The sequence below is a fragment of the Dromiciops gliroides genome, chromosome 3 (genome assembly GCF_019393635.1).
Source record: "Dromiciops gliroides isolate mDroGli1 chromosome 3, mDroGli1.pri, whole genome shotgun sequence".
In the NCBI taxonomy this organism is placed as follows: domain Eukaryota; kingdom Metazoa; phylum Chordata; class Mammalia; order Microbiotheria; family Microbiotheriidae; genus Dromiciops; species Dromiciops gliroides.
Window position 1 is genome coordinate 359079845 of NC_057863.1, and position 22979 is coordinate 359102823.

At 40.7% G+C, this 22979-nt stretch overlaps 1 protein-coding gene across 2 annotated transcripts in view; it reads left to right on the top strand.

Moving 5' to 3' along the window:
* Window positions 1-2930: 2930 nt before the first annotated feature.
* The window catches only part of JAML (junction adhesion molecule like), a 31230-nt gene continuing 11181 nt past the window's right edge, over window positions 2931-22979 (top strand). Inside the window, exons 1-6 of one of the 2 annotated variants that reach the window (XM_043995182.1) lie at window positions 2941-3059; window positions 8202-8327; window positions 8940-9001; window positions 16533-16687; window positions 19252-19477; window positions 21057-21195. In XM_043995182.1, coding sequence (XP_043851117.1) covers window positions 8959-9001; window positions 16533-16687; window positions 19252-19477; window positions 21057-21195 — 563 coding nt within the window. In that variant the 5' untranslated portion in view covers window positions 2941-3059; window positions 8202-8327; window positions 8940-8958. Of the gene's footprint in view, window positions 3060-8201; window positions 8328-8939; window positions 9002-16532; window positions 16688-19251; window positions 19478-21056; window positions 21196-22979 lie in introns of both variants that reach the window. The other variant, XM_043995183.1, reaches the window with a different exon arrangement.

The following is a 22979-nucleotide window of genomic DNA, read 5'->3' on the forward strand; positions in this document are numbered from 1 at the left end:
ACCCTCCTTGGTTATATTGTTTTACAAATAAGAAAATCTGGTTTTTTAAGTGAGGTTGCCATTTACCTAAGGTCACATAAACCTTCCAGCCAAGTCTAGGACTAGCAGCTTGCTTTTTTTTTTGGGTGAGGCAATTGGGGTTAAGTGACTTGCCCAGGGTCACACAGCTAGTAAGTGTCAAGTGTCTGAGGCCAGATCTCAGGTCCTTCTGACTCCAGGGCTGGTGCTCTATCCAGTGTGCCACCTAGCTGACCCTAGCAGCTTACTTTTTATCAATGACTATGTCTGCCCCTTGTATCCTCAGTTTCCTGGACTGTGTGATAATTGATTTCAGGGCTTTTTCTGACTCAAATACAGAGAGAGAGAGAGAGAGAGAGAGAGAGAGAGAGAGAGAGAGAGAGAGAGAATGAATTTAAGCAATAAGCTGAACTTTTAGGTATTCCTAACTTTAGCTAGGTGTTTTGTGAGACCTCAGCTCCCTGAGAAGGGTGATAATGCTTCAGGATGACCCAGTTAAAGCCATATCCTTTTAAATGAAAGCCCATTTTCCCTGGGTCATCTTATACCTTCCTTGTAGGCCTGAGGATGAATTCAGTGAGGTATGTTTGTGATTCTTGGATGAACGGTCCTGTGTGAATGCTCAATAGTATTATTTTACAATCTTAATCACGATTTGGACCAAGGCCCCTCCTTTTAGAATGACTGAACAGTAGAGGCCTTCATGGTAAGGGGGTAAGTTGATAACTGAGGCTTTTCTGTCTGGTTGTGGCCACATCACAGGGTATAAAGCTGCTCTCAGTTTCTTCCTTCATTACTCCTTCGAGGTCTGCTTTATAGCCTCTCTCTTCCAAAAACTGTTGAGTATATACTTGCCTTCTTTAGGGATAAGTAAAAGAGATACTCATCCTGTGCTGTTTTTATACCTCCTAAGGTTCTATTTTTAGGCTCCTTTATGCTGCTGCCTGAATTCCTATCAGATCAGTCAGAAACTTTCTCTAGAATGGGGATTTACCACTGGCAAGCTTTATGCAGGAGTTGTCTTTCTAAAACAGCCTCTGCTTCATGGCATATTATCATCTTTGTTTTCTGAATTTCTATTACCAAGAGCCATTGAGTTTGTGACTAAATATGTGCTTTAGAGGAAAGTGCCTTAGGTTTCCTGTATATCTGATTGCATCAGGTGACTTGGGTAATAGCTCTTTCTTTCCCAGCACTGAAAATAGGCACTGGTGCTTCAAGAGAGTGAGTTACTTGTGTTTTGTTTTGTTTTCTGTTTTTTTAAACAAAAACCCAAAAGCCACCACCTGAATATTGGTGTGGAAACCCTTGTCCTGAATGTCATCATGTATGATCTAGTCATTTGCAGATGGTGAGCCTCGAGAGGACCAGAGAGGTGTTTGTAAGTAGATTTAGAACTGGAAGGGGCATGGGAGGTTGTGGAGTCCAACCCTCTCATTTTCAGATAAAAAAACTGAGGCACAGAGAGGTTAAGTGATTTACACTGGGTCATACAGCTTGTAAATAATCGAAGTGGAATTTGTACCAAAGTCTTCCTGATTCCAAGTACAGCACTCAGCGGACTAACATTTTTCCTTCCCATCGACATGAAAGAAGAGCCATTTCATTGTTTGTCTCCCCTTTGGAAAGGGGAAGTTCCATTCACAAAGCCCTTTATCATTCTTGCTGTGTCTCCCTGTGGTTTTTTGCATGTGGAGATGGCACTTTGGGCCCTCTGTTTCTAGATACTGTAGCTGTTTGCAATGATGTGGTCAATAAACTCCTTTTTACCTTTCCAGCCTGTGCTTTGTTTGTTTTGTGTATTATTCATGAAAGAGTTGGGGGCTAGTGGTTTTTAAAGTTAAGGTCTTCTGTTAATTATACCCCATCAAGGACTTAATGCCTGGATTTTGAAAAGGGCAAAGGTCTTATATGCAGCATGCCTTACATCAAGAGAGTATACAAGGGGCAGCTAGGTGGCACAGTGGATAAAGCAATGGTCATGGATTCAGGAGGACCTGAGTTCAAATCCAGCCGTAGACACTTGACACCTACCAGCTGTGTGATCCTGAGCAAGTCACTTAACCCTCATTGCCCTGCCCCAAAACAAAACAAAACAAAACAAAAAGAGAGTATACAAAAGGCCATTCTAATTGTCTTGTAGAAGTAGATACTTTGAGTTGATGCATCACTTTGAGGAAAAAAGAGGTTGGCCTCATGACTTTTTCTGCTAGCATTAATTTTTACTTATCCAATGTATTCATTCAAGGCATACAATGATGGGGCTCTTTTGGGATCTACATTCTGTAAATGATGATCCTACATTGCCTGGGCAAATCACTTAACCCTGGTTGCCTCACTTTCCTCATTTGTAAAATGAGCTGGAGAAGGAAATGGCAAAGCCCTCTAGTATCCACCAAGAAAACCCCAAATAGGGTCATGGAGAGTCAGGCACAACTGAAAAACAACACATTGCCATAGAAACTTCATTATGAAAGTCTTCAGGTTGCAGTAGTAAGCCAGAGGATGGTGAAGTGCCTCTTTCTTAGAGGGAAGGTGGCACCTACTGAATGACTACCCCACAGATTTGTACAATATTTTAAGAAAGGAAATATAGCAGATAACCATGATTCAAATCATAGCACAAATAATTTCCTCCCTCTTAATTTGGAAGGTTCTTATGCCAGTGTCTTAACTTTGTTCACCTAAGACCTCATTCATTTATTTAGCAAATATTGACTGAGTGGTTACCACGTGCAAGTCACTATGGTAAGCGCTCTGAGATTAGATTAGAGACAGATGTGATCATGGCTCTCTCAGTATGTCAAGCCCTCAACCTTTTTTTTTTTTTTTAAATGCACTGGGTTCATGCTGTGGGTTCAAAGGCTGAAACAAGAACTTAATGCTAGTGGTTCCTGTATTTCTCCTCAGCGGCCTCAAAGTGCATGCATCTGGTTTGCTCCGATTCCTCTAAAATCCACTTGAATCAAACTGTGGGGGAGTGCAGTAACATCTGAGGAGTTTACAACTGTCGTGTCTCTCCTGGCATCTCATCACCTTGGGTAAGCATTTTCCTTCAATTTTCTAAATAGTTATCTCATTCAAGCCTTTTGTTGTTCAGAGGAAGGATGTTTCAAAAGTGTGTGTGTGTGTGTATAAACTAACCCCACCATTGACACTGCATCTGTGTAATGGTGTTAGGTTTAGCTGGGGAATGGAGAATGTGGTGTCTTAGCTAGTTGTGACCTGACCAGACCAGATAGTCATGGCCAAGTTAGTTAGATTTTTCATGTTTCATTTTGCCATCAGAAAGAGGATTTATGATAAGTTGTTTTGTGACAGAAGAATAATGAGCATTTTTAGCTAGAGGCCAAAAATGAATCAGTGAAAACTGTCTCTTACCTTAGGGCTTTGCCCAGGTATGCTTGAAGCTGTGGGAAGCCGGTATGCTTCTGTTGTCACTGCTCCAGACACCAGCCAGGATCTTACACCAGGAAGCCACCAACACCATTACTCCCAGGGTATTTGGAGTTTGACAGAATCCATGCTCGTCACACCATTTGTTCAGCTTTGATTTTAGTGAGGAGTTATGACCTGACTGAGGAAGGATAGATTAGGAAGAATAGTTATGGATTATGTTACCATTCATATTCCTTTCCAGATTGGGGGTCGGGGAAGGGTTGTCTCTGATACAACTTCTTCTTGTTCAGTTGTGTCCAACTTTTTGTGACCCCATATGGGATTTTCTTGGCAGAGATACTAGAATGGTTTGCCATTTCCTTCTCCAGCTCACTTTACAGATGAGGAAACTGAGGCAAGTGGGATGAAGTGACTTGCTCATGGTGCGCACCCACAGTCACACAGCTAGCGAGTGTCTGAGTACAGATTTGAACTAGGTCTTCTTGACTCCAGGCCCGGTGCTCTATCCATTGAGCCATCTAGCCACCTCTTGATATAGCTTAGGTTATGCTTATAAGAAACTCCTGTGTCTGAGGATACATGACTTGACACCCTTTTTATATAGTCATGAACTGTAGAATCTTAAGGTTGGAAGGGATGTTATAAAGTACTTATTAAATGGTCTTGGGAGGAAAGTGAATACTGAGAGACTCACATTTTATATCAGTGTTAAGGGAAAGCAAAAAACAAAAAACAAACACCAAACAGTTTGGCTGGAATATGGTGTACTGTGGAATAGTTGTGAAATAAGTCAAGGAAGATGAGTTAGGGATGGCTTTAAGTGATAAACAAGAGGAATTTGTATTTTATCCTAGAATCAATAAGGAAGCCCTGAAACTTTTCGAGCCAGAAGGAGGATTTTGGGGATGGAGGAGTTGGGAGTAGTGGTGCTGACATGGTCAATTGTGTGCTTTAGGAATATTAACTTGGCAGCTGTGTGGAGGATAGATTGGAGAGGGGAGCCATTGGTTTCAAGGAAATAATTTTCAAGATTATTTGAATCAGGGGGCAGCTAGGTGGTGCAGTGCTCCAGGATTCAGGAGGACCTGAGTTCAAATCTGGCCTCAGACACTTGACACTAGCTGTGTGACCCTGGGCAAGTCACTTAACCTTCATTGCCTTGCAAAAAATAAAAAGAAAATTATAAAAGGAAAAAGATTATTTGAATTGTTCAGCTGAGAGGTGACGAGGGCCTGAATTAGGGTGGTAATTCAGGGCTATGAGAGTGGTGGGAAGGGGACAAGTACAAGGGATGCTGTGGTGGAAGAATCAGTAAGATTTGGTGACTGGATGATGCCTAAGCTGTGAACGAGGGAGACTAAGAGGATAGGGATGAAATAGGGGAGTTAGAAGAGGGGTGGATTTAATGGGAGTAAGACATTTGTTAGGCATTTTGAGTTCTATAGAGCTGATAATTGATTCTTGGGAACTGGTGACATCACCAAGTGAGAGTGTAGAGAGAGAAGAGGACCCAGAAAAGAGTTCTGTAAATACCCACATGTTAGAGGTGGGATGTAGAGATTGAGAAGGACTACTAAAACAGTTTGAAAGGAGAACCAAGGAGGGCAGAGGAGAGCAGTGTCATGGAAGCCGAAGGGTGAGAGGGAATATACAGGATGAGGAGCTATTGAAAGTGTTAGAAGTTCCTGAGAAGTCACAGAGGGAGAGGACTGAGGAAAGGTCATGGGATTTAGCAATTGAATTGTGGATAACCTTGGAGAGAGCAGTTTGAGTTGAGGGATGGGGTCGAAGGTCATATGGCAAGGGGTTGAAAGCTGAATGGAATATAAGAAAGTGGACAATATTAATGTAACAGTTTCTTTCTAGAAGTTTGGTTGTGAAAACGAGGAGGTAGACATAGAGGATGATTGCTTGAGGGAATTTTAGGGTCAAATGAAGGATTTTTAGGATGGGGGAGATCTGGGTATGTAGGTAGTTGATAAAGAGCCAATAGTGAAAAACGATAGATAGGATCACTATAATCAGAGGAATGCTGTAGATAGAGTTTGTCTAGGTTCTAGCAAAGCAATTGATAAAATTTCATATTATTCTTCTGGAAGAGATAAAGAGGTGTGGACCAGACAGTTTCAGTACTTATCAAACTGGCCAAATTGATAGACTTAAAGAGTGTATACAGTAATACCCTAATGTTAACTTGAGAGTTTTCAGTGGAATACCCCAACCTTTGCTATTTATAACATTTTTATCAATGACTTGGATAAAGCACAGATGGTATTCTCATCATATTTTTAAATGACATATTTGGGAGGGGTAGCTAGAGTTAGAGAACAAAGTCAAGAATCAAATATTAAGAAGATGAAATTTAATGATAAAATGTTATATTTGGAGTTAAAAAAAAATCAACCTCAGAGGTACATGATGGGGGAAGGATATATAGAGGAAGTTCATCAGAAAAAATCTGGGATTTTAGAGCTGCCCCCCCACCCAGATCAGCAAGTTGAGTAGCTAAGAAAGCAATTTTTTTTAAGAGTTAGTCATTTTTATTTAGACTTCTTCACTAATACCATTTGATACCATGACATGATAGGCACAAATATGTACCAAGAAGGACACACAATCTTTAAAATGCACTTACAGTCTTCATTTTTTATGTTTCACAATACTGTAATATTTGTCTAGTCATGCAATGATAAAAAATTCAAAAGCAGTTTCTTTTGTCATTTCCTTTGCAGTAAGATCCATCTTCTCACAGGAGAAGGGAGGCCTTCCACAAATTTCCAGGCTATGTCCTTTCATCTAAAAAGATCTGGAATTTTAGAGCCTCAGCAAGAGTCAGCAGTTTAATTTAGCAGCTAAGAAAGCTCATGTGGAATTAGGTCACATCTTGGATATTTTGTTCAGTTTTAAACAACTCATTTTAGGCAATACATAAGCAGTCTAGAGTGTGTCGAGAAGGGAAGGGGTTCATTTGAATGATGAGGTCAGGCCATGGGAGGATCAGCTGTAGGAATTGGAGATTTTAGTCTGGATATAAAAGATGGCTTGGGGGGACATGATTGCACTCTTCAAGGGCTATTGAATGGAAGAGCAATGGTTTGGAATTGTTCTGTGTGGCTCCAGTGGGCAGCACTGGAACTAGTAGGTGAAAGTGAGAGGCACAGATTTAGGGTCAATGTAAGGAGAAATTTAGTAATGGTGGGAGGCATCCTAAAGCAGAATGGGCTGCTTTGGGAGATAGTAGATTCACATTTACTGGAGATTTTTAAGCAAAGACTAGATAATAGATTGAGTGGGAAGGCTCTTGTTCAGGGATGAGTTGGAATGGGATGGTCTATAACGTCCTTTTCAACAATGTGATTGACTGAATCAGTTTTTGCCTTTTTAAGTAAATTGATTTTTTAAAAAAAATCAGATTTCATCTGTATAGGAAACTTTGGGTGTAAAAACTTGCTCTATTAATGCAGATCAGCAACTCTATCTTATGGTCCTTAGAGAAAGTAGGACACAGTTTTCTGAAAATACTGTAGGTGTATTAGATTCTGATAAAGGACTCTTTCCCCCTTTCGTGGAATTTGGGTGTGACTCAGTAACACACAGGATTGGCAATTAGATGAAGGGCCATTTCTGTGCCAATGGTAGAGTTGTAAGAGGTGTCCACATTGATGGATTCAGTTTAGGTCTAATATCTAGATAAATCATCATTAGCTTAAATGCTAAAAATATGATATTTAAGATTATATCTGATGGATGGTATAGGAGTATCTCTTTATAACATTGATGCTGAACTGACATCACCTTATTGACCAACTCTGTGTCTGGCTGTTGCTTTATGTACTTAGAATTTTGGAGAATTTAACATGACTCTCTCTTTTTATTTTTTTATTTTTTGGAGGTAATTGGGGTTAAGTGACTTATCCAGGGTCACAGAGCTAGTAAGTGTCTGAGGTCATATCTGAACTCAGATTTTCCTGACTCCAGGCCTGGTGCTCTATCTACTGTGCCACCAGCTGCCTTATATCCTTATACTACAATTTATTCAACTATTCCCCAGTTGTTGGAAACATCGCTTCTATTATTTTGCTATTCTGATGTACTTTGTATTAGTTTACAAAGCAGTAGTAAATGATGCTCTTACTTACATCATCTTATCTGGCAGAATAACTCTACAAGGAAGGCACAACAGGTATTATTCTCCACTCATCTCCCTGCCATTCCCTCTCCCCCATTTCACAGGTAATGAAACTGAAGGTCAGAGAGGTGACTTGGACAGTGTCACACAAGGAGTGAGTAGCAGAGCTAGGACCACAACCTTTTGTCTTATGACTCTGAGACCAAGGTTCTTTTGACTACTCTGTGTTAACTCTCTTTTTGAATGGCCTCCTGGTGTGGTTTGCTGATTTTTTTTTTCTAATGGCAGTAGAGTTAAGAATTAGGAAATGGAATTGGAAACTTTCAGGTGATCCTTTCTTGCTCAGCTGTGGGTTATGAATAAAGCCAGACATGATATAAGGGAGCCAGATTTATCAGAGCAAAGATGAGCAATAGTTCTTGTATCTTTATAAGTCCTTTCCTCTTTTTTTTTTTTCCTTTTTTTTTGCGGGGCAATGAGGGTTAAGTGACTTGCCCAGGGTCACACAGGTAGTAAGTGTCAAGTGTTTGAGGCTGGATTTGAACTCAGGTCCTCCTGAATCCAGGGCCGGTCTTTATTCATTGCACCACCTAGCTGCCCCCAGGTCCTTTACTCTTAACCTTATTTATGTGGTGTGTTCTCTTTTTGCTGGCAGGGGATGACCTTCCCTTCCAGTGTGAAAAATAGAAAATAGACCTGACTGGGATCAACAGCCTCATGTGAAGCTGAATGGTGTAGAGGAAATCATTTTCCTAGGACCTGGGCCCCTCCAGAGGAGCTGGTAGGTAGGGTGAAGTTTAGACTGCATTGCTGATCTGGACATTCTAGATTTTCTGTATGTTCTTTGACTAATTTCCTCTTCTCCATCACCAATCCCTAGTAACAGATTGCCCCAGTCACCTCATGTGGCTGCACTGTTACATCAGTGGAGTTCAGTGAATTGGGACTTTTGTCTTTCACATATTTACCCATTCTTCCTTGGTTTTGGTAATGGGGGGAGGTTGGAGTAGAGGAAGAGCTAGACTTGTAATTTCATAAATGTGGAGAACTGATGACTCTTCTGCCCCTGTAGATTGGCAACTCATCTGTGACCAAATGACCTGTTCATGGACACACAACCATGTGCTTGGGAGAAACTTGAATCCAACTCTTCTAGACTTCAAAGTTGGCACTCTATCTCTCACCTTTTCATGACGCTTAAATAAAGTTTCCAGTTCATTTGAAAAGACAGATGAGAATTTGAAAGCTATATTACATAGTGCTTTTGAATGTGAAATTATCAGGGTGCATTAGGGTGGATTTAAGGTTGTCACCCCAGTGTCAATGTACACTTGATTGCTGTACGTTCTCTTGAAATTGACTTTAAACTTCTGTCTTTGTTTTTATTTTGAAGGTTGAAAAAAGGCAGTGGAATGTTTTATCCATTGGAAGTCAAACTGATGTTTATGGTGCTGGGTAAGTAGAGGGAGAGGGCATAAATATGATACTTCATTTCTTATAAATCTGTTCAATTTCTTCTAAGGCAGTTTTGTTTTCAGTTCTCCTTATGTTTTGAGAAGGAACCAACAATTTTACTCTTTTCAGTTTTGTTGAGAAATTTGTCTTAAAATCCATTGGGCATATTCTTCCTTGGAATGATGTTTCAGTCTCTGTTCCTTGAAGAGTAGAGTGCCCTGCTTCTTATTGAATATTCTTTTGTTTTGTTTTGTTTTGTTTTGGTGGGGCAATGGGGGTTAAGTGACTTGCCCAGGGTCACACAGCTAGTAAGTGTCAAGTGTCTGAGGCCAGATTTGAACTCAGGTATTCCTGAATCCGGACCAGTGCTTTATCCACTGCGCCACCTAGCCGCCCCCTTTATTGAATATTCTAAGGCCCCTTTGTATGACATTTTCATTATAGTATTCAGAGACACAGCATGGTATATAGTGGAAAGTATGCTGATTTTTGTGTCAGCAGACCTAAGTTTGAATACTTGTCCTAATACTTGGTATTTATGTGACTCTGAATAGAACATTTAACCTTTCTGAGTGTCAATTTTCTTATCTGTAAATGGAAATAGTAGTTCTTAAATTACTTATTCTTCAGGGTTATTGGGAGGAAAGTGATTTGTAAACTGAAATCACTATATATACATATACACATACACATATATAAGGATTATTATTGCCTTTTAAAGGGCTGATTTTTAAGTCGTAGCAGTCCAATTTTTCAAAAGTTAAGGTCAGAGAAGGTAGAGAAGTTGATGGAAAAAGTAATATTCTAAGTCTAGACTCTTAGATCTAATCTCTAAAAATGGTTTTAGAGACAATGTGAGTGAGGGACCTTGGGTTCTATTATTCTTAGTCTTTTCTTTCTCAATCATTCCTCTGTTTCTGTTTGCTTCATGGCTTTACAGGGAGTGAGAATACCTTTGCTCCACATCCTCCCTCCCTCCCTGATACCCAGGTTGAGAGCGAGCGAGCGAGCGAGCGAGAGAGAGAGAGAGAGAGAGAGAGAGAGAGAGAGAGAGAGAGCGCGAGAAAGAGAGCGAGCAAGAGAGCGAGAGAGAGAGAGAGAGAGAGAGTGTGTGTGTGTGTGTGTGTACGTGTGTACGTGTGTGTGTGTGTGTGTACAGATGAATACCTGTCCCTCTCTGAAGTTGTGAAAGCAGGGCCATTATCTGACCAAATGTGCCAACCACAGCTGCTGCCTTCACCTGTGGATGTGAGGCACAACCACATCTAAACACAAAGGCTGTACCTTGGGTGTCAGGGAAACGGATCTAGGTGGGCATTTGGGTGTGTTCCCAGTGGCCTGTGTGATAACCTGAAGTTTTCGCACTGTTCTGGCTGGGCACGGAGGAGTAGTTGGACTGAACCCTAAGAAATTCTGCCTAGTGCCCTGGTTTTGCCCTGCCCGCTTTCTCTCTTTTTCTCTGCGGTTGTTTACTTAGATTTTCTTTAGAAGTACATCCTTCCATCTCAAGTTTTGCCTTTGGCTTTTCTCTTGCCTCTGTTAACCTTTTGGCGAATCTTCAATGAAATACTTTAGATAGGCCACTCTTTAAGATGGCCAAAGGGTAGGGAGCAGCAAAGCCTAGCTCTCTCACAACTCCTATGGCAAGGGTTGATCAGGAAATCCAAGAACTACAGTAAGTTCATTTTGTCAGTCCAGGTCTGTACAAAGAGACAGGCAGAAACCTTTGGGGATCTAAGGAAGTAATCCAGATAGAAAAGCCCAGCCCAGCAGTAAAGTCCCTTGAAGCTTTTCAGTTTCCAGACGAGGGGTGAGCCCTGAAAACTTAGAGGCTGATGTGCAACATGCTGGGGACCTGGACCAGGATCTAACCCTAGAAACCTGGAGCCTGCACTGCAGCTATGTTACTACAACCGGGGCTCAGAAACCTTCTGGGCTCTGATGAGAGGTGCAGCTGTCAGGGTGTGCTTTGCATCAAACCACTCCATGTAGACTCCCTGGAGGCATTTAAAAAAAAAAATTTGCGGGGCAGTGAGGGTTCAGTGACTTGCCCAGGGTCACATAGCTAGTAAGTGTCAAGTGTCTGAGGTCGGATTTGAACTCAGGTCCTCCTGAATCCAGGGCCAGTGCTTTATCCACTGCACCATCTAGCTGCCCCAACCTGGAGGCATTCTTAAGAGATCCTTTACCACAGTGCCCATTCCCCAGACACCAGATAACACTGGTCAGCCCCAAAGAAGGCATTGCCATCCCATGTAGAAGTACACAGAGCCTGACCTCATGAGGTAAGGCTGGAGAAATGAGTAAACAGAAGAAATGAAATTTAAGAGACATGATAGAGCGAGAGACACTCAAGAAATAAACCCAGGAGAAGAAAATAACTACATCATCTCCAGGCAAAGCCTGAAAGAAATTTAGAGATGTGCCACAAGCTATGTAGTAACTCCTAGAAGAAATGAAACAAAGAATTTAAAAAATGATACTGGAACTGAAATGAGAGCTCTGTAGAACAGAGAGGGGGAAAAGAAATGCTGTAGACCTGAGGTGTCAGTCATACAGTCTGTGGGCCACATGTGACCCATCACACTCCTGAGTATGAACTGAACCAGATTAAGATGTAATTGGAACATATTTAGCAAAAAAAATTAAAAATACAATAAAACATGGATAATATTACTTTAAAACTAAGTCAGTTGCTAATTCACTGTTAGTGGAGTTATGAAAAGATCCAACCATTCTGGAGAGCAATTTGAAACCATGCCCAAATGGCTATAGAACTGTGCATACTCTTTGACCCAGCAATACCACTGCTAGGTTTATATATCCCAAAGACATTCCCCAAAAAGAGAAAAAGACCTATTTGTACAAAAATATTTATAGCAGCTCTTTCTGTGGTGCCTAAGACTTGAAAATCAAAGCAATGCCCATCAATTGGGGAATGGCTAAACAAGCTGTGACATATGATAGTGATGGGATATTATTCTGCCATAAGAAATGAGAAGACAGAAATGACAGAACCAGAACATTATACACAGCATCATCAATATTATGTGTTGATCAACTGTGATAGACTAGATTCTTCTCACCAATACAACGGTACAAGAAAGTTCCAGGGGACTCATGACAGAAAAGGCTCTCCAAATCCAGAAAAAAAAAAGAACCGTAGAATATGGATGCTGATTGAACCATAGTTTTTGGTGCTGTTGTTTTTCTATTTTGAAGTTTTTCCTTTTTGCTCTGATTCTTCTCTTATAACATGACTAATGCAGAAATTAAAAAAGAAAGAAAGAAATGACAAGCAGGATGACTTCAGAAAGGCCTGGAAAGACTTGTATGAAATGATGTATAGTGAAGTGAGTAGAACCAAGAGAACATTGTACACAGAGACAACAATATTGTTTGATGAAGAACTGTGAATGACTTAACTATTCTCAACAATACAATGATCCAAGACAACCCCAAAGGACTATTGGTGAAACACTATTTACCTCCAAAGAAAGAACTGATATTGATGGGATGCAGACTGAAGCATGCTATTTTAAAATTTTCTTTCATTTTTTTCTTTTATTCACATTTTCATATACAAAATTACTAATATGGTAATGTTTTACAAAATTGTACATGTATCACCTATATCTTATTGCTTACTGCCTCAGGGAGGGGGGAGGGGAAGGAGGGAAGAAGAGATAAAAATTGGAACCCAAAACCATAAATAAAAATGTTTAGTACTTTTAAAAAAAAAACAACTAAGTCAGTATATAGCCTACAGGGATCCTTATGTATAGTTTAGTGGCCTGCATTTCTATTTGAATTTGACACAATGGCTAGCGACTATTCCATTAAAAGCAGTGCTAAAAATTTGCTTCTTCGATATTTGCTTTAGAAGTAGCCACCCTTGTACTTCCTCTTCTCAAACCCATTCCAAATGTTAGCCAATTGTTTGGCTTAAAGGGAGGTACCTTTCCTGCTGGTATTCTTTGGAGATATTTGATTCCTTTCAAAAGAATTCCTTCTGTCATGTTTAGATTTTAGGGTCCCTGCTGCTGGGGAAGGAGTTAAATATCTCATCTCAGGGAAAAGAGCCAGGATGAGAAGATTGGCATATTGATATTGTTTAATCTCATCTGGCTTTGCTTGGCTTTCTTTTGAGCTGAACTGAGCAGGATCTATATCTAGTTATAACCTAGTATTTATCTTTGTTTCCCTGTGTGACTCTGACCCTCCTTTGCCTCCTTTGCATTTCTACCCTCACTTTATTTATTTGCAGAGATATTGAACTGTGAAATCTGAAATACCCATCTAACTAATGGGGTTCTCAGCCATTGGCCTTGAAATGATTTGTGCAGTTTATGATGCACACGGGGGAAAATAACAGGCAGTTGGAAGGGCCCACTGACTAGGGAGTCAATGGCTGAGGGAAGGAGATGGGCAGAAGAGGGGAAACAAAAGGCTGAATCAGGGAGGAGGATGTATGCTTGGCCAAGTAGCAAAGAGTCCTATGATCTGTCCTGAAGCCAGAATCAGTGAGCAAGCCTTATAACTTCTTAAAAGAATGGGGGGTTTAAAAAACCCAGAAAATCAAAGAAACAAACAAACCCGTGATTTGGCTTTTTAGATTAGGGAACTAGTGGCTTTTTGACCAAGAGCAAGAGTTGTAAATTTCCACTTCCTGTTTATTAGATGTGGCCATACAAGTAGGTTATCAGAAAGTTGGGCTTCCCCTGTTTCTTTAACACACGCAAGGGATGGAACAGAGTGTTAGGGCGGCAGCTAGCATTTTTATTACGCAAGTCCAGCAGTTAGCATTTTTATTTAAGTCCATCAAGTCTCTGTTAAATACCTACTGTGTGCAGAGCATTGTGCTAGGCATTGGGGGATATGTCATGTTTAGTTAGAAGTTATAACCTGCCTTCATAAAGCTTGTAGGTACATAGGATAGACATATAAGTAACTAATGTAAATGACAAATGACTAATGCAACATTGCATAATATACAATATTGCACAACTAATGTGAATCATATAAATAACTGATACAAATAATGAAAATAAGTTACATGTAAATAACTCATATGACATATTGCATAATTGCACATAAGAGGCACAAGCACGCTGCTTGTGTGAATATTATGGCACATTTCTCACTTAACCCAAGTTGGATGACTACTTTTTATAGAAAACAATTCTCAGTCCCCCTTAATTCTAGTGCCTTTACTCTGATGATTATTTTCTATTTATCCTGTACATGGTTTGTCTGTACATAGTTTTTTTTTGGTCTCCCCCATTAGATTGTTTTCCTTATTTGATCTTAAATTAAACAAAAACAAAACAAATTTTTATTATTGATATCTTTTGTTTCTGATATCAACGTAGAATCCCATGTATCCCTCCATCCCCCCTCACCCCCATCCCTTGAGAGAGCTATCTCATATGTCAAATAGTGTTTTTTTGAAGAGGAAAAAAATTCAGTGTAACTGACAGAAAAACTGGGGGGGGGAAAAAAAAAACCCAAACCAAAACCCTGAAAAAAATCCACTGTGCAATGTGTGATACCTGTAGGCCTCCCACTTCCACAAAAGGGTAGTCTGGGTGTGTCTTCTCGTATCTCATCATTTGTGTCCCGTTTGATCTTTGTAATTTTTTAAATTTACTTTTGATTTTTTTGGTGTGTCCTTGTTCTTTCCACTGCTATATGTAGTGACTGTTTTTACTTTGTAGTTACTATATTGTTTTTTTAACTCTGCTTCCTTCATTCTTCATCAATTCATATAGGTCTTATCATGCTTCTTCTCTGTATTCATCACACATATCATTTCTTATAGCACAGTCATATTCCATTACATTCATGTACCACAATTTGTGGGTATTCCCCATTTTCCCAGGTGATGGTCATCTTCCTTGTTTGTAATTCTTAGCTATCACAAAAAGTGCTGCTGTAAACATTTTGGAGTATATCGGGACTTTCTTTCTTTTTTTTCTTATCAATGGTTTCCTTGGATTATAATCCCTGTAATAGAGTGTGATTAAAAGGGTATAAACATTTTGGTCATTTATTGGCATAATTCCAAATTTATAGTTCCACCAACAATGTACTAGTATGCCTTTCTTCCCACAACCCCTCCAGCATTGACTGTTGCCATTTTTGGTCACTTTGGCCAATATGCTGGGTATGAGGTGAAACCTCAGGATTATTTTGATTTGCATTTCTCTTATTATTAGTGATTTGGAGCATTTTTTTGTGCAGTTGTGTAGTTTTTCTTTTTAGAACTGTTCATATCTTTTGACCATTTATGTACTAGGGGAATGGCTATTAGTCTTATTATTTGTTTATATATCTTGGATTGTTTATATTTTATTATTAATTGTTTATATATCTTGGGTACCAAACTATTATTGGAGAAATTTAATAGAAAGTTTTTTTTTCCCATTTGACCATTTCCTTTCTTATTGTAGATGCATTAACATTGTCTATGCAGAAGCTTTTTAGTTTTAAGTAATCAAAGTTATCTATTATATCTTTTGTAATTTTCCGTCTATTGTTTGATTAAGAATACATCTCCTACCCAAAACTGTGAGAGGTATACAATTTGTTTCTCTTCTAATTTTTTAATAATATAATCTTTCATATTAAGGTTGTGTATCTATTTAGAAGGTATTGGTATAAGATGTTGGTCTAAGCCTAATTTCTACCAAATTGGCTTTCTAGTTTTCCTAGCATTTAATATCAAATAGGGAGTTTTTTCCCTAGGTAACATGTTTTCCCCTTTATCAAACACAGAGTTAATGATTTCTGTTGTTTTGGAATCTTCTTCTTCTAGTCTTTTCCATTGATCTCTCAGTTCTTTAACAAATACCAGATCGTTTTGATGTTTCCCCATTAGACTGTCAGTTGCTAGAGAGCAGGGGGAAAGGAAGGGAATTAGCATTTATATAGCTCCTACTATGTGCCAGACACTGTGGTTAAGTCCTTGACCAAAATTACCTCACTTGATCCTTACTATAGCCCTGCAAAGTGGGTGCTATTACTATCCCCATTTTGTAGTTGAGGAAACTGATACAAGTGACTTGCCCATGGTTACAAATCTAGTAAGTGCCTGAGGTTAGATATGAATTCAAGAATTTCTGACTCCAGGGCAGCTAGGTGGCAAAGTGGATAAAGCACTGTCCCTGGATTCAGGAGGACCTGAGTTCAAATCTGGCCTCAGACACTTGACACTTGCTAGCTGTGTGACCTTGGGCAAGTCACTTAATCCTCCTTGGCCCACAAAAAATTAAAAAAAAATTTTTCTAACTCCAGGCCCAGCATTCTGTTTACCTTTCTTTGTATCCCCAGTACACATCATAAGATCTAGTGCTTAACAAATGTTTATTGACTGACTGGAAAGTATTTCACTTAACCTTGTTGTTTCCATTTTTGTTTTGAGTGAGAGAGCTCTTCTTGGGAGGGGAGGTATAGTGTACTTGGTGGCAAACTTTTTCTCCCGATTAACTTGTTCATTTAAACTTTTTCTCCTTGCCCTTGAATTTTTTAGGTTGTGTCTGGGGTCTAGATGACATGGTTGTTTCTTCTCCTGAACTGATGGCACATGTGGGTGACTCAGCCCTACTGTGCTGCATTTTCCCGAGCACTGTGAAGAAAGAAGTGACAAAAATGTACTGGATGTTCTCAGCTGGGGAGCATGCACAGGTAATGAGAAGGGAGAAGCAGTACCTAATGCGAGTCCTCTAGCTGATGGTTACAGAGCAGTGGGGACAGGAAGATGGATTTGAGAGTTTAGTTGCTTAGGAAGGTTGCTCCCAATTTTACAACTTTCTGGAAAACAAAACCAGTGAACCCCATTTCTAGAATGGCATGGGTCCACAGATAGGAAGTGGAAAGTCACTGTAGTCTGACAAAATAGCCTTTTTAGGTGGTGCGGTAGATAGAGTACTGGGCCTGGATTCAGAAAGACCTGAGTGTAAATTTGACCTCAGACTCTTACTAGCTGTGTGACCCTGGGAAGTCATTTCCTCAACTGTAAAATGGGTGTAATAACACCTATCTCCCAGGTCAGTAGCCAAGATCAAGTGAGATATTTGCAAAGCACTTAGCATAGTGCCTGACACATGGTAGGTGTTTAACAAACCTCTTTTTTCCCTTCTCTTCCTCCATGGCATATTTTGGGGATTGAAATTTGAATTTTGACAACCCACAAATGCAGAATTTCCTAGTTAAGTCAGTGACCACAGGGCAGCTAGTTGGCGCAGTAGATAGAACACTGACCCTAGAGTCAGGAGGACCTGAGTTCAAACCTGGCCTCAGACACTTGACACTTACTACCTGTGTGACCCTGGGCAAGTCACTTAACCCCAATTGCCTCACAAAAAAAAGAAAGAGAGAGAGAGAGTGAAACCACTTCTCCAGGGACAATTACATTAGAGCCCAAGTTTATGACACAGACAGGATGCTTGTGACATATGCATATTTTTAAAAGAAAACCACTAGGTAGAGGTCATGGCTGCCAGGTACCTCTCTGTCTTTTTCATTTTCTCCCTTGTATTTTCTTTTTAGAAAAGTAGGACCATGGGGGCTGGGGGCTGGGGGGAATGTGTGTGTGTGTGTGTGTGTATGTGTGTGTGTGTGTGTGTGTGTGTGTGTGTATGTGTATGTGTTGGAAGGTATATAACGGTGAGTTTGTGGATCCTAGTTGGGGCAGACATTGGGGTAGTATGTGTGCACAGGCCCCTGCAGACCTGGTGTGAGAGGTATAAGTGAAAAGACAGGCCTGGAGCTTGGTCTTTGTAACCTCCCTTCTGGTAAGAAGACCCTTCTGAGGGATTAGGAGGAACTATGGACCTTCCCAGATGGCTCACTAGCATAAGAAGTTTCTTTTTTGTTATTCTTAACTTGAGAAACACCAATAAATATGTACATTTCAATATATGAAGAATAGAGACTGGGATAAAAGTGGTAGATTTGGAGTCAGGAAGATCTGGATTCAGATCTTGCCTCAGATACTTATTTTTTGTGTGACCTCAGGCAAGCCACTTAATCTTTTCATACCTCAATTTCCTCATCTCTAAAATGAAGGGGCCAAACCTTTCTGGCTTTAAATATAAGATACTAAGATTATATATGAAACCTTTGATCTCTATTGCGTGTGGCTTGTTTTTTAAAAAGTATATAATTAGTTCATTGTACTAGTTCTAAAGTGTTTTCACTTGTCTGTGTCTTTCATTAACTACTTTCTGTTTCCTTCTGCTTATTTTGAGGGGGGAGTGGCAATGAGGATTAAGTGACTTGCCCAGGGTCACACAGCTAGTGTCAGGTGTCTGAGGCTGGATTTGAACTCAGGTCCTCTTGAATCTAGGGCTGGTGCTTTATCCCTTATGCTTTTTTTGAGGGGGGGGTGGGTAGGAGCAGGGCAATGAGGGTTGAGTGACTTGCTCAGGGTCACATAGCTAGTAAGTGTCAAGTGTTTAAGGATGCTGCTTATTTTTAAAAATACTTCATCGAGACTTTTCTTTGTCTTGGCAACGCTATCACTAGCACCACTCTTCCCCCTAGTACTCTTCCACCAAAACCATTTTTAAACCTTCCCTTACAACAAATAAGCACAGTTAAGCAAAGCAAATTCATACATTAGCCTTGTCCAGAATTGCACTTTGCATTTTGTGTTCTCGATTGCCTGATCCCTGTTCAGAGCTGGAAATCATGTTTCCTCCCTGGTCAGTCCTCTGGAGCGACAGCACAGGCACTTACTCACATAACCACCATGGTCACTTTGTGCACAGGACCCAGAGTTCTGGGGAAACAGTTCAGCAGAAGAGGGGTGAGGTGTAGGATGGCTCGATGCTACACGGTGTCCTGGTTTCCATGCCTAGTGTTCTTCTTGTGCCTCACTCTCTCATGCAATAGGGAGAGTAATCTGACTTGACTGCTAGAGGACCATAGGATTTCAGGACACAAGGTGGGGTGGGATATTTGGGGAAGCCCTCTAGCAAAGAACGTGCCAGAAGTCCAGAGAGAAGCTAGCATTACGGTGACTATGCATCTGCCTCACCAGACGATTTCATACATTGTCTTAGACCAGAGGCAGCTGATGGGCAAGGGCAGAGGTCTCTTTCAGTGCCATGCATAATTAGGTGCTTTCTGACAACAATGTTAATGATTGGTTATCCACAAACAGCAAGTGGGCATCTGTGCCTGTAAAATCCCAGATCTGGCATAGCTCATCTTTTGATTTTCTCTGACTCTTCATCGCCTCCTAGGAGGAGTTTGTTCTGTACTACTTTGCCAACCTCAGTGTGCCTGTGGGGCATTTCAAGGACCGTGTGAGCTTGGTGGGGAAAATCTCAGACAGTGATGGCTCCATCTTGCTTCAGGATGTGAGAGAGGCTGACCAAGGAGTCTACACCTGTGAGATCCAGGTCCACAGAGAGATCAATGTTTTCAAGAAGACAACCATGCTGCGAGTGGTCCCAGCTAAGCCCACAAGTACATGAATGCTTGGTGGTGGGGAGAGCTTAATTTAAGGGGCAGAAGGCCTGAGGGATAAAGGGTAAATTTTGGCCAGTCAACCACACTGATATATTGTAGAGTCCTATGTTGGGAAAAATTGAGTTAGACTAATGAGTGGTGGTGGCAGGGGGAAAAGATGGGAAAGATGGACCAGGTAGGATCTCTCTTGGGAAGTGTTAACTGTGATTAACAATATGTAGCATTAGGCAAAGTACTTTGTATATGTTACCTCATTTGATCTTCACAACCACCCTGTGAGGTAGGTGCTACAGGTCAATTGCATAAGCATAAAATGGCAGACACACATGAGTAGATAGCAGTTTGAAGAAGCTTTGGGAGTTTTAGAGGATAAGAAACTCAGTGAGACAGTAGTATAACATGGCATTCAAAAAAGCAAATATAGGGGCAGCTAGGTGGTGCAGTGGATAAAGCACTGGCCCTGGATTCAGGAGGACCTGAGTTCAAATCCGGCCTCAGATACTTGACACTTACTAGCTGTGTGACTCTGGGCAAGTCACTTAACCCTCATAGCCCCGCAAAAAAATAAATAAAATAAAACAAAAAAGCAAATATAATTTCTGGCTGCATTGAGAGAAGCCTGCTCTGCCCTAGTGAGGCCACATTTGGAATATTAGGTTCCATTCTGGGCACCACATTTTAGGAAGTATGTTGATAAGCTGGGGGATGCCTAGAGGCCCACAACCAAGACAGTAAAAGACCTTAAAATGGTCTTTTTTGAAGACCTGTTAAAAGAAATGGGGATATTTTAGCCTGGAGAAGAGAATTGAGGGGGGATTTCATAGCCATCTGCAAGTGTTTGAAAAGGATAATCACATGGAAGAGGGATTATAGAATCATTTTACATGGTCCTGTAGGCTGGAGCTGGGATGAATGGGTAGAAACTGCAAATGAACAGATTTAGGTTAACAAGCAGAGGCTAAATGACTATTTATAAATACAGCAAGATCTTTCTTCCTTGCTGGTTAATAGCACTGTCCATAGGCCAGGCAATATTAAATTGTGACTGAAGAAAGGAGAAGTTAGGGATGGAGATGGAAAGAAGTGCAATCTTCAGACTTAAATCTCAATGCCCTAGATTTAAGACTATTTAGACACAGTCCTGTTAAGAGCAGAATGGCCAGTGCCAGAGAGCACAAGATTCTAAGTCTGTGGGAAGGTTTGAGCAGTGTGCCAAGCCATTTAAGAAACACAACATGATGTCGTTGGTGAAGAAAATTCTAGTGTTAGTAGAAAATTAAACCTCTCTCTCTCCCTCCATCCCCTTTCCTTTCTATTCCTAACCCACACTTTGGAGATGAGTCTGTAGAATTAGACTTTAGATCTGAAACTGGTCAAGAACTACTGTCCAAATAACCTAATCTTGGGTGGAAGTCAGCCTACCTCTCCCTCCCTAGCTACTCATTAAATATTTTCTGAATTGCTCTGGAAACAGTGTCTGAACTTATAGCAGGCAAAGAGTATAATTTCTGGGGAGGGGGGAGTTTTAAGAAGTATCTAATGCCATCTCTCTTTCCTGTTTGTGTCTGTCCTCAAGCCCTGAAGCCCACAGAAGCCTTCAGAACTGATGGGCCGAGGAACTATCAGCATGTGATCATTGTAGGGATTGTTTGCTTCACTGTCATACTGCTTGCCATCCTGGGAGTGACCATGAGGAGGAGTCGGCGCCAACACAGGTATAGGAACAGTCAGCTTAGGCATAGGGCTAGTGTTGGATGGATGCTGAACCTGCCTTGGGCCTTTCTCCCTCTTCTCCATTCTTGGGTAAAGGATCTCCTGTTTAATAGTTGTTCTTTCTACTATTGACTAATCAATCACACATGGGAAAGAGTGACAGAGTCCTGAAAGTATCATCTTCTTTTGGAAGGACCATTTAAAGTTTTGCTATTTCCTCATTAGCTGAATATGAATTATCTGGTTGGTATTTTGATGCGGGCACTCCATGCCGGTCAGTGTTTTGCCAGTATTTCCCATGTCACACAATTGATTCCAAAGTTCTTCAGAGAGATCTCGAGAGTGTCCTTGTGACTACCATGTGAGCACCATCCTTGCATGAATTCTCCATAAAATAGTCTTTTAGGCAAATGTACATTAAAGAAGGTGCTATGGTAAATGGGCAAAGCAGAATTGTAGTAGCTCAAAATAAGTGTGAGATGCACAAATTTAGAGACATCTTCACCCCAAGTGTTCATATGAACTATTTGTGCCTGACCTGTGGTAGAATCTTCTGAGCTATTGGTCTGATCAGCCACAGTCAGACACACTGTACCTCCACTCAATCAATGATACCATTTTGGTCCTCTTCAAGAATGAATGGACAACAACCAACCATCTGGCTGCTGATTATTTTTCCTTCCATAAAGTCTTACTCTGAAGTTTCAACAGGGAATGAAAGTGATTCGAAGTTCTTACAGCTAGGTTAGAGTCCGAGCTGTGGCAGTTTCTGCTGTGGTAGAAAAACTTGTTTAGGTAAAGGTTCAGTGACAAATTGAGCCTGCCTTCCAAAGATGGGCCCAACTAAGTACAGAGAACTTCATCATCAGAAGATAAATACAGCTACAATAATTCTGCTTGTGACACTTTGGTTATTGCTAACTGAGATTTTTTTTTTTTTTTTAGTGAGGCAATTGGGGTTAAGTGACTTGCCCAGGGTCACACAGCTAGTAAGTGTTAAGTGTCTGAGGCCGGATTTGAACTCAGGTCCTCCTGACTCCAGGGCCGGTGCTTTATCCACCGCGCCACCTAGCTGCCCCTGCTAACTGAGATTTAAAAGGAGAAGACATATGCTCATCAAGGGCATTCACCCCTGTAATGGAGAATGCTTTTCTTTCTTAAAAAAAAAAAAAGGGGGCGGCTAGGTGGCACAGTGGATAAAGCACCGGCCCTGGATTCAGGAGTACCTGAGTTCAAATCCGGCCTCAGACACTTGACACTTACTAGCTGTGTGACCCTGGGCAAGTCACTTAACCCCCATTGCCCCACAAAAAAAAAAAAAAAAGTGGGAGCAGCTAGTTAGTGCAGTGGATAAAGCACTGGCCCTGGATTCAGGAGGGCCTGAGCTCTAATCTGGCCTCAGACACTTGACATTTACTAGCTGTGTGACCCTGGGCAAGTCACTTAACCCTCACTGCCCTGCAAAAACAATAAAAAAAAATGTAATCTGCAAAAATCTGCCTTTTCTCCCTTCTACTTCCTCCTCCCCCAACCACCATTGAAAAAGAAAGGAAAAAATAAAAAAAAGAAAGAAAAATAAAACCCCTTTACAAACATGTGTAGTCAAGCAAAGCAAATATTTGCATTGGCCATGTCCCCCCAAAAATCATTCTGTACTCTTGAATCTTTTACCTTTCTGTCAGATGGCGGGTAGCATGTTTCATCATTAGTCCTCTGGAATTGTATGGTTGGTCATTACACTGATCAAAATTACTAAGTCTTTTTATAATATTATTGTCATTATATA